The 14,770-nt window shown below is 41.9% G+C and overlaps 1 protein-coding gene across 1 annotated transcript in view; it reads right to left on the bottom strand.

Annotated features, from left to right (window-relative positions):
- SDHAF3 (succinate dehydrogenase complex assembly factor 3) overlaps window positions 1–14,770 on the bottom strand; it is a 217,808-nt gene that overhangs the window by 160,478 nt on the left and 42,560 nt on the right. The window contains exon 2 of the mRNA XM_053714084.1: window positions 9,865–10,057. Coding sequence (XP_053570059.1) covers window positions 9,865–10,044 — 180 coding nt within the window. The 5' untranslated portion in view covers window positions 10,045–10,057. The remainder of the gene's footprint in view (window positions 1–9,864; window positions 10,058–14,770) is intronic.

The following is a 14,770-nucleotide window of genomic DNA, read 5'->3' as shown; positions in this document are numbered from 1 at the left end:
ACCTGTCCCCACGTGACCCTGACTATCTCCTCAAGTGCGGCGTGCCTAAGACCGCTTGTGAGGTTATGGAAACAAGCGGACTTAGGAGCCGTAAGGTATGCTGCCGATCGGGTCATTTCCTGAGTCAGAACAACAACTGCGCGGCTAAGCGCGCGAACACTAAGTCCCGCCCTTCGTGGGCGGCAAACAAACTCAACCCGTGACCTAAGAGATCCCGGCAAAAAAAAAATTTACAACACCGCCATGCACCGGAGTCCATTAACCCGACTCCAACACCACTCCCAGCGTCAGCCCCACACTTGCTCTACAGTGAATATACCTAATAGAGATCGTTAGGCAAAGGTCCAGTATCTGAACACCTAAATAAGGATCCCCGCGTTTCTAGGCCTATTTTAATAAATACCAGTACAGCCTGAGAAAACAAATCATTGTGTCGGTTGTCATTCTCTCATCACATAATGAGAACCCACACACTGTTAAAGGGACACCCAAATTTTTTATTTTGTGATTCAGATAGAGCATGCAATTTTAAGCAACTTTCTAATTTACTCCAATTAGTAATTTTTATTTGTTCTCTTGCTATCTTTATTTGAAAAAGAAGGCATCTAAGTTTTTTGTTTGTTTCAGTACTCTGGACAGCACTTTTTTTATTGGTGGATGAATTTATCCACCAATCAGCAAGGACAACCCAGGTTGTTCACCAAAAATGGGCCGGCATCTAAACTTACATTCTTGCAGTTCAAATAAAGATACCAAGAGAATGAAGAAAATTTGATAATAGGAGTAAATTAGAAAGTTGCTTAAAATGTCATGCTCTATCTGAATCACAAAAGAAAGAATTTGGGTACAGTGTCCCTTTAATAAGAAAGCCCTTTCCAGAGCCCATAGTCCCCAACAGAATAGCAGAGTACAGCCAATTCTGATATATGCTGAAAGCCCCAGAAATAAGAGACTGCACTTACCTCTATGCTGAGTAACAGCATGAAAGTTTCACAGTATCAAGAGGTCCCTCTCCCTCCTGCAGCTCTGTGAACACAGAAGGGCCTTAGTTAAAATTCTCTAAGACCATCAACATAAGGGCAGCACAAGTATGGGAGGCGCAGTGAGGCTAAAACCCCACCAGTTCCCATTGCTTTAAAGCCACCTATAGCTCTACTCTAGAGGCTGACAAGGAATGCGGCTACACCCTAAAGTAAAATAGCACACTTTGGTACCATTTTAAAAATAATAAACTCTTGATTGAAGAATCTAAACTAACCTCACATTACCTCTTCCTATCACTAACACAGGCAAAGAGAATGACTGGAGTGGGAGGGAAGGGAGGAGCTATGTATACAGCTCTGCTGTGGTGCTCTTTGCCTCCTCCTGCTGACCAGGAGGCGATATCCCACAAGTAAGGATGAAATCCGTGGACTCATCGTATCTCGTAAAAGAAAAAAAATAAGAAAAAAAATTCAAAAGCAAACTACCTAAGGCGAAATACCGGACAGTCTGGTCTAAAACCAGACACCTGGCAACCCTATTCTTAATAATGATAATTATTATCAGCAATATTTTTACAATTGGGGTGTCAAACGTTTCCCACGCAGAACTAATTTGCAATGTTATTTTAACTGCAAGGGCCAGTGAACCAATTTTAAAAACACTACCAATTAGAAAAAACAGAATTTATGCTTACCTGATAAATTACTGTTACAAACTGCTATTTGTAACTGGCCCTTTAAATGAAAAATTGCCCTGCTTCCATGGATCGTGGAGAAGCCTATTTGCCAGCCTCCTTCCTCATGACTATGGCCCCTGGAAGATTGTGCCCCTGAGAACATATTAACTTTTATTGGGTGTGTATGGCCCTTTAAGAACCGCCTGGGGACATATTGTGACTTTGGTGAACAATGCCCCTTTAAGACTATGTCCCTAGACCTGTAAAATAGCTTGTCCCTGGCTTTCTCCCACTTGGTTCAGTGAATGGGACTTGCTGAGCCAGGTGCCACACAGGCAGAGTGTTCAACAGAGGGGGAGCACTGTTACAGAGGCATTGGTTTTCATTGTGTGCCATTAAGTGCTATGTGACAGACCCTTCGGTCAGAACTAAAGAGATAACTTTGTTCAGCTTCAAGAAGCATTCTAAATACAAGTTTGCTGGGATCAGCTCTAATTAAGTTTAGTGAAAAACATTCCCATTGTCTAATCAGACTGCTAGTAGTGATAAGGTGGACTGCATTGTTTTCTTGTGTGTAATGTTATCTGCTGTTATGGCCTGTCAAAGGGCGTTGCCTCTCTATCTAAATGCATCAAATGTGTGATGGGGATTTTATGCCTCCCCCTGAGAGTGTCTTTTTTGCATGTAACCTCAATAAAAACCAGGCTGTGTGTTACAGCACATCAGACCTATTCTGACCCTCTAACTTGCAGCTTTGACTCATGTTTGTAGGGGACAGCTTCAGCTATAATCACTACAGGGATTGCTATGCTCTATATACTCCCTTAGCTACTGAGCTCCTGTAAGAGCTCTTGTTCCTGATCCTGCTTCGCTCTAAAGAAGGAAGAGGTTCACCTACTGGAGCCTGGTCGTAGGTCCAGGGCGCAGAGCAGATGGCGAGATACCAGCCCAGCAGCGGTGGTTCGTAGAGTCTGCATTACTTATGGTGGCTACGCAGCAGTTATAGTGTCTACGGTGCTGATGATCCTTGGGTGAGCGCTAGGAGCATCCTTTTCTACGGTCCAACTTCCAGCCAGCCTGGAGGCAACCGTAACAATTACTTTCTCTTACGGTGTATCCAGTCCACGGATTCATCCTTACTTGTGGGATATTCTCAATCCCTACAGGAAGTGGCAAAGAGAGCACACAGCAGAGCTGTCCATATAGCTCCCCTCAGGCTCCGCCCCCCCAGTCATTCGACCGACGGTTAGGAGAAAAAGGAGAAACCATAGGGTGCAGTGGTGACTGTAGTTTTACAAAAATAAATTTGAACCTGACTTAATTACCAGGGCGGGCCGTGGACTGGATACACCGTAAGAGAAAGTAATTTATCAGGTAAGCATAAATTCTGTTTTCTCTTACATGGTGTATCCAGTCCACGGATTCATCCTTACTTGTGGGATACCAATACCAAAGCTTTAGGACACGGATGAAAGGAGGGAACAAGTCAGGTAACCTAAACGGAAGGCACCACTGCTTGCAAAACCTTTCTCCCAAAAATAGACTCTGAAGAAGCAAAAGTATTGAATTTGTAAAATTTGGCAAATGTATGCAGTGAAGACCAAGTCGCTGCCTTACAAATCTGTTCAACAGAAGCCTCATTCTTGAAAGCTTCTTTCCAAGATAATAACTTAATATCTATGGAATGTAAAGGTTCAAACGGAACCCCTTGAAGAACTGAAAGAACTAAATTTAGACTCCATGGAGGAGCCACAGGTTTGTAGACAGGCTTGATTCTAACTAGGGCCTGTGCAAAAGCTTGAACGTCTGGTACAGCTGCCAGACGCTTGTGTAACAGGATAGACAGAGCAGATATCTGTCCCTTTAAAGAACTAGCTGACAAACCTTTCTCCAATCCTTCTTGGAGATAAGACAATATCCTTGGAATCCTAATCTTAATCCACGAGTAACCCTTGGATTCACACCAACAAAGATATTTCCGCCATATCTTATGGTAAATTTTCCTGGTGACAGGCTTTCTGGCCTGGATCAGAGTATCTATAACTGATTCAGAGAACCCACGCTTAGCTAGAATTAAGCATTCAATCTCCAAGCAGTCAGTTGCAGAGAAACTAGATTTGGATGCTTGAATGGACCTTGTATTAGAAGATCCTGCCTCGATGGCAGTTTCCATGGTGGAACCGATGACATGTCCACTAGGTCTGCATACCAAGTCCTGCGTGGCCACCCAGGCGCTATCAGAATTACCGAAGCCTTCTCCTGTTTGATTCTGGCTACTAGCCGAGGGAGAAGAGGAAACGGTGGAAAGACATAAGCTAGACTGAATGACCAAGGCGCTACTAAAGCATCTATCAATGCCGACCTTGGGATCCCTGGACCTGGATCCGTAAAGGGGAAGTTTGGTGTTCTGACGGGACGCCATCAGATCCAATTCTGGAATGCCCAATAGCTGGGTCAGCTGAGCAAAAACCTCCGGGTGGAGTTCCCACTCCCCCGGATGGAAAGTCTGATGACTCAGAAAATCTGCCTCCCAGTTGTCTACTCCTGGGATGTGAATTGCAGATAGATGGCAGGAGTGATCCTCCGCCCATTTGATGATCTTGGTTACTTCCTTCATCGCTAGGGGACTCTTTGTTCCTCCCTGATGATTGATGTACGCTACAGTCGTGATGTTGTCCAACTGAAATCTGATGAATTTGGCCTCCGCTAGTTGAGGCCATGCCTGGAGCGTATTGAATATCGCTCTCAGTTCCAAAATGTTTATCGGGAGAAGAGATTCTTCCCGAGACCATAGACCCTGAGCTTTCAGGGAGTCCCAGACCGCACCCCAGCCTAACAGACATGCATCGGTCGTGACAATGATCCACTCCGGTCTGCGGAAGCTCATTCCCTGAGACAGGTGATCCTGAGACAACCACCAGAGAAGAGAGTCTCTGGTTTTCTGATCCATTTGTATTTGAGGAGACAAATCTGCATAATCCCCATTCCACTGTTTGAGCATGCACAGTTGCAGTGGTCTTAGATGAATTCGGGCAAAAGGGACGACGTCCATTGCCGCAACCATTAATCCGATTACCTCCATGCACTGAGCCACAGAAGGCTGAGGAACGGAATGAAGAACTCGGCAAGTAGATAAAAGCTTTGACTTCCTGACCTCTGTCAGAAATATTTTCATTTCTACCGAAGGAAGGGAACCCTTGTGAGCGGGGACAGAGAACTCTTTTCTACGTTCACCTTCCACCCGTGAGACCTTAGAAAGGCCAGAACAATGTCCGTATGAGCCTTGGCTCTGTGAAAAGACGACGCCTGTATTAAGATGTTGTCTAGGTAAGGTGCTACTGCAATGCCCCACGGTCTTAGTACCGCTAGAAGGGACCCTAGCACCTTTGTGAAAATTCTGGGAGCGGTGGCCAACCCGAAAGGAAGGGCCATGAACTGGTAATGCGTGTCCAGAAAGGCGAATCTTAGGAACTGATGATGATCTTTGTGGATAGGAATATGTAGGTACGCATCCTTTAGATCCACGGTAGTCATATATTGACCTTCCTGGATCATCGGCAAGATTGTCCAAATGGTTTCCATTTTGAAAGATCGAACTCTGAGGAATTTGTTTAGAATTTTTAGATCCAGGATTGGCCTGAAAGTTCCTTCCTTTTTGGGAACTACAAACAGGTTTGAGTAAAAACCCAGTCCTTGTTCTGCAATTGGAACTGGGTGTATCACTCCCATCTTTAGAAGATCTTCTACACAGCGTAAGAACGTCTGTTTCTTTGTCTGGTCTGAAAACAAACGAGAAATGTGGAACCTTCCCCTTGGGGGAGAGTCCTTGAATTCTAGAAGATACCCCTGAGCAACAATTTCTAATGCTCAGGGATCTGGAACATCTCTTGCCCAAGCCTGAGCAAAGAGAGAAAGTCTGCCCCCTACTAGATCCGGTCCCGGATCGGGGGCTACCCCTTCATGCTGTCTTGGTAGCAGGCGCAGGCTTCTTGGCCTGTTTACCCTTATTCCAGCCCTGCAAGGGTTTCCAGGTTGCTTTGGACTGTGAAGCGTTATCTTGCTTTGCGGCAGCAAAGGTTGCAGCAGGTTCGCTCCTGAAGTTGCGAAAGGAGCGAAAATTAGCCTTGTTTTTGGCCTTAAACGGTCTATCCTGCGGGAGGGCATGGCCCTTCCCCCCAGTGATATCCGCTATAATTTCTTTCAACTCGGGACCAAAAAGGGTCTTTCCCTTGAAAGGAATGTTTAGTAACTTTGTCTTGGACGACACGTCAGCCGACCATGATTTGAGCCAAAGCACTCTTCGCGCCATAATGGCAAAACCCGATTTTTTCGCCGCTAACTTAGCTAATTGGAAAGCGGCATCAGTGATAAAAGAATTAGCCAGCTTTAGAGCATGAATTCTATACATGACTTCGTCATATGAAGTCTCCCTCTGGAGCGACTCCTCCAGCGCCTCAAACCAAAAAGCCGCTGCAGTAGTTACAGGAATAATGCAGGCAATTGGCTGAAGAAGGAAACCTTGCTGAACAAACATTTTCTTCAGCAAACCTTCCAATTTTTTATCCATAGGGTCTTTAAAAGCACAACTGTCTTCTATTGGTATAGTTGTATGCTTAGCAAGTGTTGAAACTGCTCCCTCTACCTTAGGGACCGTCTGCCACGCGTCCCGCCTGGGGTCATTTATGGGGAACATTTTCTTAAAGATAGTGGGGGGAACAAAAGGTACACCTGGTCTCTCCCACTCCCTAGTCACAATATCCGCCACCCTCTTCGGGATCGGAAACGCATCATTGTATATAGGGACCTCTAAAAACCTGTCCATTTTACACAATTTTTCTGGGACCACCATGGGGTCACAATCATCCAGCGTAGCTAAAACCTCCTTAAGCAGGACGCGGAGGTGTTCCAGCTTAAATTTAAACGCTAAGGAATCTGACTCTGCCCGCTGAGAAACTTTTCCTGTGTCAGAAATTTCTCCTTTGGACAGACCATCCCTCACTGCCACTTCAGAGTGTTGTGAGGGTACAACAGATAAATCATCCAAAGCTTCTGATTGCTCATCCTCTGTTCTTAAAACTGAGCTATCACGCTTCTTTGGAAAAACTGGCAGTTTGGATAGAAAGGCCGCAAGGGAATTATCCATGACTGCTGCTAATTGTTGTAATGTAATAGGGGCCAATGGGCTAGAGGTACTAGGCAACGCTTGCGCGGGCATAACTGGTGTCGACACATAGGGAGAGGAAGGAGGACTATCATTACCTTCCATCAAAGAATCATCTTGGGCTACATTTTTAAGTGTCACTGCATGGTCATTAAAATGTTTAGATACCTTAGCACACTTTAAACACAAATGCAATGGGGGTACCACCATGGCTTTTAAACACATAGAACATAGACCCTATCTGTAGGCTCAGACATGTTAGACAGACTTAGACAGCACTCAAATACAGTAAAATACACTTTTTGAAAAAAACGGTACTATGCCTTTAAATAATAAAAAGCGCACACTTTTTTACCAAATCTCAAAAAAACATCCAATCTTTATGAAATTTTCACCATATGATCCTAATGCCTTGAAATGATTGCACACTAAGTTTCAAGACAATTAACCCCTTATTGACCAAACCGGAGCAAATTGAAGAAGGCCACCGGTTTAATACACTACATCACCATGCCACAGTCTCTACTGTGGCCTTACCTTCCTTGGGAATTAGTTTTGGACGAAAACAAGCCTCCCTGGTGTCCTCCTGCAATCTCTGGACTCTACATGTGAAGCTGCATGAAGCTGTCTTGCAAAAGAACTGCGCAACTGAGACGCGAAAATTAGGCCCCCTCCCTCTTCACTCCGGAGTTGTGGGGCCTTCCTAAGCCAAATTAGGTGTCTAAAAATATGCCAGGCGTATAAAACCCCAAAAAGTGTTCCAAACGTAATAAACACTTGTGCAAATATCAGATTATAGTAATAAAATAATCAATTTTCCCCATAACAGTGTCCACCAGTGATTTAAGCCTTTAACTAAGCCATCCTTCTATACTGAGTCTCAGAATATGGCTTACCTTCCCACATGGGGATTTCTGTCAGTCTTCTAGCATTACCAAGTCTTGTTAGAAAAAAAGTGACTGAGCATACCTTAAGCAGTTAAGCCTGCAAACTGTTCCCCCCAACTGAAGTTCTCCGGTACTCAACAGTCCTGTGTAGGAACAGCAATGGATTTTAGTTACAACATGCTAAAATCTTTTTCCTCTCAGCAGAAATCTTCATCACTTTCTGCATCAGAGTAAATAGTACAAACCGGCACTATTTTAAAATAACAAACTCTTGATTGAAGAAATAAAAACTACAAATCTAACACCACATTCACTTTACCCTCCCGTGGAGATGCTACTTGTTAGAGCGGCAAAGAGAATGACTGGGGGGGCGGAGCCTGAGGGGAGCTATATGGACAGCTCTGCTGTGTGCTCTCTTTGCCACTTCCTGTAGGGATTGAGAATATCTCACAAGTAAGGATGAATCCATGGACTGGATACACCATGTAAGAGAAAATTGCATTGCTTTACTATGTACAAATATCTATCTTTTCCAGGCAGTATGGTGCACTGTTGTGTGTGTCTAAGAATTAAGAAAGATCAAAATACTGAAAAGCAATTACTTGAGAGAAGTAAAGGGCAAAATAAAATACTTTTAAAGGCAGCATTATCGTCCCTGTTGCTTTGGTTGGACAAGTCTGATATCAATAAAATGGAAGTGTTAATGTGGCATCCATGGTAAAGAAAACAAATGAACACAGGTAAAAGTAAAATCTCTAATGTTTAAGAAATAGCTCAACTTTTACATCACAGCCACATAAGGGACAAAGGAATGAACTGTAAACATGAAAAAGTATTACAGAATTGATTTGCGCAGTATACTCAAACACTTTGATCAAACACAGGTAAAAATCACTGAATGAAACAGAGATTCTTGATCCTTAGGTCTTGGAACTGAGTTAAACTCCATCTAAATTATCACTAACATTCCAGATATCATTTTAAAAAGGGGAGAGTTTACTATAACTTGAGGTCAGAGTAAGAAGAGGAAGAGTTTCTGCATTATCTGTATCTCTCCCCCTACCTTGTATGCTTGTTTACGTTTCCTCACGCTTCTTTTCACTTTCAGGTCCTATACCATGGAACTCATCCTGTTTATCAGTTTCATTTTAAGCATAGTTTTGTTCCTTGGCACAAGGCCAGTTAATCAGTTGGCCTAACACCCGAGAGATTATGTGAACCATGGTGCTGTATGTTTACTGCCAATGCCGAGGCTCCTGTGTTGGGGCCCTAAAGAATGTATGACAATTAACAGGTTTTCCATTAGGCTGCGGCTAAAGGTTAGAGCAGGCGCCACAGATGGTGCATTTGAGGGGGTACCTGGGAAGCAGGGGAATACTGGGTCCTTACACTTTGCATGGGTCTTCAAAAGTATAATGGCACCTCTAGGTAGTGGTCTAGGTAACTGGCTATTCTATATATGGTGGACAAGGGCCTCTCTAAGGTCTGGTAGTCACAGGCCTTTGTTTTGAGGGTTTGCAGTTGGGGGCTTCAGCCTGTGCATAATTGTAGTTAAAAAAGTCAACATTTTTATTCCAGTAATGGTCTGGTGTGTTGTTATTTATCAAAAGCAACACTAAATTATGTAAAACTTTAAACCTCAATGTGTCATAATACTGTAATGTGGCATCATAGCTTGGATTTCTGTACCATGTTGACGAGCAGATCAAAAAATGTGTGCTCTGACCTAAGGTACAATGATGAATAAAATACCATTGTATGTCTACTTTTAAAACAAATGGGAAGATTTTTACCCAACAAAAGGATATCAGATTTTGCTAAACATCTTAGACAAATATTTTCAGAATTAAACACAAACATGACTACACAATTAATTGATTCTGAATGCTATGAAACTATTGGCAAATACCAAATGTTAAATATTTTAATTACAAACAAAAAGCCCTTTAGCAGGCAAACACATTAATAAATATGGGACTATAATGCGGATAAACATACAACTATAAAGGTTCCAGATTTTATTGTGTTGTAAAATCTTGAAATTAAACCAAAATTAACGTTTGTGTTCTTTCAAGACTATATCATTTTGGAAACCACAATACAGAATATCATTCTGCAAACATTGTCACAAACCCTGATTAAGTTGCTAAACTTACCTCCCATTCCTGCATAAAAAATGTGGCTTCCTGGGGATTAACATTTTTGTGTCTTTTGAACTCATCCTTTACATACTGGTCACCCAGAGCCTTGAGATGAAGAGGAAGCATCTTATGCAGCAGCAGGATCCTCTTGTAAAGTGACCTCACCCTGGACACATGAGAGGGCAGGTTGGACATTTCCAAAAAAAAACTGTGGAAAAAAGTGCATCAGGAAGATAAAAACATGTAGGAAAAGAATACTTAAAATATATTTCATGTTTCAGATATAACATGCATTTCTAAAAGACTTTTCCATTTACTTCAGTTATCACTTTTACGTTGATCTTTGGTATCCTTTGTTGAAAAGCATACCTAGGTAGGACCAGGAGAAGCAATGCACTATTCTGAGCTAGGTGATGATCAATTGCTACACACATATGCATCTTGTAATTGGCTAAGCAGATGTGCTCAACAAGTTCTCATTAGTGCATTTTCATTCTTGAGCAGACTTTAAACATACCCCTTTATAAAATTATAACTGCATTCATATATGTTGTAAAATTCCGATTATCCTAGTCTTTTGAAGGTATAATCTAGATTTTATTAAAGACACAGAGACGAGTATTTTTTGCATAACTCTTTCTTTACTACTCAATGCAGCCTTTTAAAGAACAATAACATTGATAAGATAAATAACATGCACATAATAAGAAGCTAACAGAAGCTTATTATAGTGAAAAAAAACAACCAATCAGCACAGAGAATAGCCTATAAACAGAGCACCCAGTTAACACTCTTCCTCTTTCTAATTGATGCTCAAAAGGAATAAGATATTAAACATCATGAAAAGTCCAAAAAGTCCAAAACAACAAAGGGTAGAAAACGCCAACTTCCTGTAGAATTGATGGATGGAACTCCATGACATGTTGAACTTGATAGAAGGCAAACTAGATGTCCAGAATTCAGTGGATGGATGATGAGACCTCAGAGTTGAAGGAAAGAATCCAGAAGATTAAGATGGATTATAATTACATGGATACTGTTAAAAACAAAAAGTGTTAATAACATATAATAATAAATATCAGGGTGGGAAACAACATAATTATCTATTTGAGGAGGGAAAATACTCGTCTCTGTGTCTTTAATAAAATCTAGATTATACCTTCAAAAGACTAGGATAATCAGAATTTTATTACAAGACCAGAGACTCCTATTTTTTGCAAGTTTAAAGTAAATTAGGAGAATAAATTAAGCGAGGCATGTTGAATGGGTCTGAAATAAAATTGTTTAAAAATGGAATCAGAAGACCAATCTGCAGCATTTAAAATTTGTTGGAGAGGAGCCGCTTTTAAAAAGGCTTTTGAAGCAGCAGAACCTCTGACGGAATGAGCTGTGAAAGAAATGTTGATACCAGCCTCTTTAATGACCCATTTAACCCACCTAGCAATAGAGGTAGAAGTGATAGGAGTATGGGGAGGGACAAAAGAAATAAGTAATTGATTATAATTAATTTTCCTAAAAATCAAGGTTCTAAATTCATATGACTTTAAGCATTCGACCACACACAGGGAAGGTTCGGAAGGAAGGTAGGGATAGAAGATGGAAGTAGATAAAGTTTTTGTTCTGCGAGAAAGAAAAAAGGTGACTCCTTCAGGAGAGAAACGTTTAGAATTCCAATCCAAGGCTTTCACATCAGATACTCTTCTGAAAGAAATAAGACAGAGTAGGGTAGCAAGTTTAGCGGAAAGTTGTTTTAGAGACAACAAGTTATTAGCTGGCCACGATTTAAAAAGAGAGAAAATTAAATCTACATCCCAAAAGAATTCATGTTTGGGAACAGGAGGGCGCTTTAATCTAATGGCTTTAAGAACTCTACATACTAAGGGATGTTTACCAACAGGTAGATTATTGATTAAGTTATGTCTGGCTGAAATAGCTGATCTATGGACATTAATCGTTCTGTATGCTAGGCCTGAGTCAAAAAGATGAGACAGGTAGTTAATGATCTCGGTTAAATCCGAAGAAACGGGATCCAAATCCCTTCGCAAGCACCAGCTAGACCATTTTGACCATGCGGCAAAATAGCATCTGCGGGTACCTGGGGCCCAAGAATCTTGAATGAGGGATCTAGCTCTCTACGAAAGGCCTCGGAGGGACCAGGGTCCCCTGATATTGTCCATGCTATCAGAAGAAGAGAGCCTTGGAGAATTAGACTGTGATATTTGCCCTCCGGGTTGATTAACAGGTGAGGAAGTGAAGGAAAAAGAATTGGAAGATTGATGGACATCTCCAGGAGGGAGGGATACCAAGATTGGGTTGGCCAAAGGGGAGTCACTATAGTTAGGCATAGGAGATCCCTGCGGACTGTTGAAATTGTCCTCGGGATCATTGAGAATGGAGGGAAGGCATAAGCTTTCTTGGAGGGCCATTGTTGAAGAAAAGCATCTATGGCCGCAGCTTCCGGATCTGGACGCCAGCTGAAGTATGGGCAAATTTGAAAATTGGTCCTGGACGCAAAAAGGTCCAAACAAAATGGACCTGAGAGATTGAAGGAATAAAAAATGTTTCCTGTCTAGTCTCCAATCGCTGGAATCTGTCAAATGACAAGATCCCCAATCTGCAGCTGTGTTCGATTGTCCTGGAATATATTCCGCTTTGATAGAAATATTCCTGTCTAAACAAAGATGAATAAATTCCTTGGTTATGTTGGACAAATTCCTTGATTTGGTGCCTCCCAAACGATTGAGATATCGTACCGCTGAAATATTGCCCATGCGAAGGAGAATAGAAACTGGAGAAGAAAATTTGGCAAAACTTTTGACTGCAAACGAGCCAGCCAATAATTCCAACCAGCCAATAATTCCAAACAATTTATATGGAAACGTTTCTCCTCCAATGTCCATTTGCCACCAGTGATGGAAGGACCACAGCGCGCACCCCAGCCTGAAAGACTGGCGTCGGATTCTATAACAAAATCTGGAGTTCTGCCAAAAATGGCTCTCCCATTCCAGGCTTCTAGGTGAGAAAGCCACCAAGAAAGTTCTTCTTTGGCCTCTAGAGATAAAGGTATCAAATGAGAATAGGAAAACCCTTTCCTTAAATGAAGAATCTTTAATCTCTGAAGTTCTCGGTAATGTAAGGGGGCAGGGAAGATAGCCTGAATAGAGGATGATAGTAACCCTACTATTCTGGCTATAGTTCTGATAGGGACTGAATCTTTGGATAAGGTTTTGGCAATTTCTTTCTTGATATTCTTCACTTTGTCTGAAGGAAGACTCAGAGTGGAGAATATCGAATTGATTTTGAAACCTAAGAAAATCAATGACTTTGTAGGGAAAAGAACTGACTTCTGTTTGTTTACAATGAAGCCTAAGGATTCTAGTAAGGAAATTGTGGTAGTTAGACGATTCTGAAGGGCATAAAAATCTTGGTCCATAATTAAAATATCGTCTAGATAAATTATCAGTACAGAATCTATCAATCTATCAAGCTACCTGCGAGACACTAAACAACTACTGATTGAAGTAGAGTCCCTCAGTTGGAGTGAGAGATACAGTTGGGTTTCCCTTGATGTAACATCCCTGTACTCCAGTATCCCCCACAGTGCAGGTCTGGAGGCAATTGCATTTTTTCTAAAAAGAGCTACAAATTATAGTCCCCTATTTTGTCAATATATCCTCAGGGTAACGGAATTCCTCTTAACCCATAACTTTTTTGAGTTTGAAGGGGACCATTACCTCCAGAGGTGTGGGACAGCAATGGGGGCGAAGTTCGCGCCCTCATACGCCAACTTATTCATGGGTTGGTGGGAACTGTCCCACATCTATGGGGGTGATGGTCCCTGGAAATCCAAGATAATTTACTATAGAAGATATATAGATGATCTTCTAATCATCTGGGAAGGGCAGGAGATAGAACTGAAAGAATTCTTGAGAGATCTGAACAACAACACAACAGGTATTAAACTAACCCATGAGTTTGGGAAGACACATATTAATTTTTTGGATGTAACTTTATCAGGAGAACAGGGAAAGATACACACAAAAGTGTACAGAAAACCAATTACAGGGAACACACTTCTTCACGCGAAGAGTAGCCACCCCAAAAGGGTATTTTATTCCGTGATGAAGGGTCAGTTCATACGGTTAAAGCGCAACTGCTCAACCCAGATAGAATACGAAAGACAATCTTTGGACCTAGAGAATCGCCTCTGTAGCAGGGGTTATGAGAGAAAGGAGGTTGCAAGAGTAAGAGAAACTATCTCTAAAAGGGAAAGGAAGGAGTTCCTTACCCAAAAGGATTTAGATCTGAAGAAATCAAATTTTGGAGAAGTAACTTTTGTAACGAAATATAGTGCACAATACCATCAGGTTTGCAACATTATACGCAAACATTTTCGTATGCTAACAGCAGATGAGGGTCTTGTAAAAATAGTGTCCAAAGGGTGCAGGTTTGCATATAGGAAGGGCATGACCATTGGCAATATGGTTGCGCCGACACAATTGAGGGCACACCAGAGCTCCAGTTCATCATGGCTAAGACACACTGGTGTCTACAAATGCAATTATGGCCCATGCATAGCATGTGGCTGTTTACAAGCAGGTGAGGGCTTCACCAGCACAGCCACAGGAGAGCAATTTAGACACCATTCTTGTCTGAACTGCAGGTCAACATATGTAGTTTACTTACTAACTTGCGAATCCTGTAATATTCAATATACAGGTCTTACCACCAGGGAGGCAAGAGAGAGGATTCGGGAGCACATCACCCACATAAAAGCAGGCAAGCTTACAACCCCCCTTGTACAACACTTCAAAATTAAACATAACAAAAATGTAAGTTCATTAAAATGGACGGTTATTGAACAAGTAAGGTGCAAAAAAAGAGGGGGTAATAAAGATAATTTGCTAGCTAAGAGAGAGGT

The sequence above is a fragment of the Bombina bombina genome, chromosome 5, assembly GCF_027579735.1.
Source record: "Bombina bombina isolate aBomBom1 chromosome 5, aBomBom1.pri, whole genome shotgun sequence".
NCBI lineage: Eukaryota > Metazoa > Chordata > Amphibia > Anura > Bombinatoridae > Bombina > Bombina bombina.
Note: the sequence above shows the minus strand (reverse complement) of the source record. Positions and strands in the feature narration are given on the sequence as shown.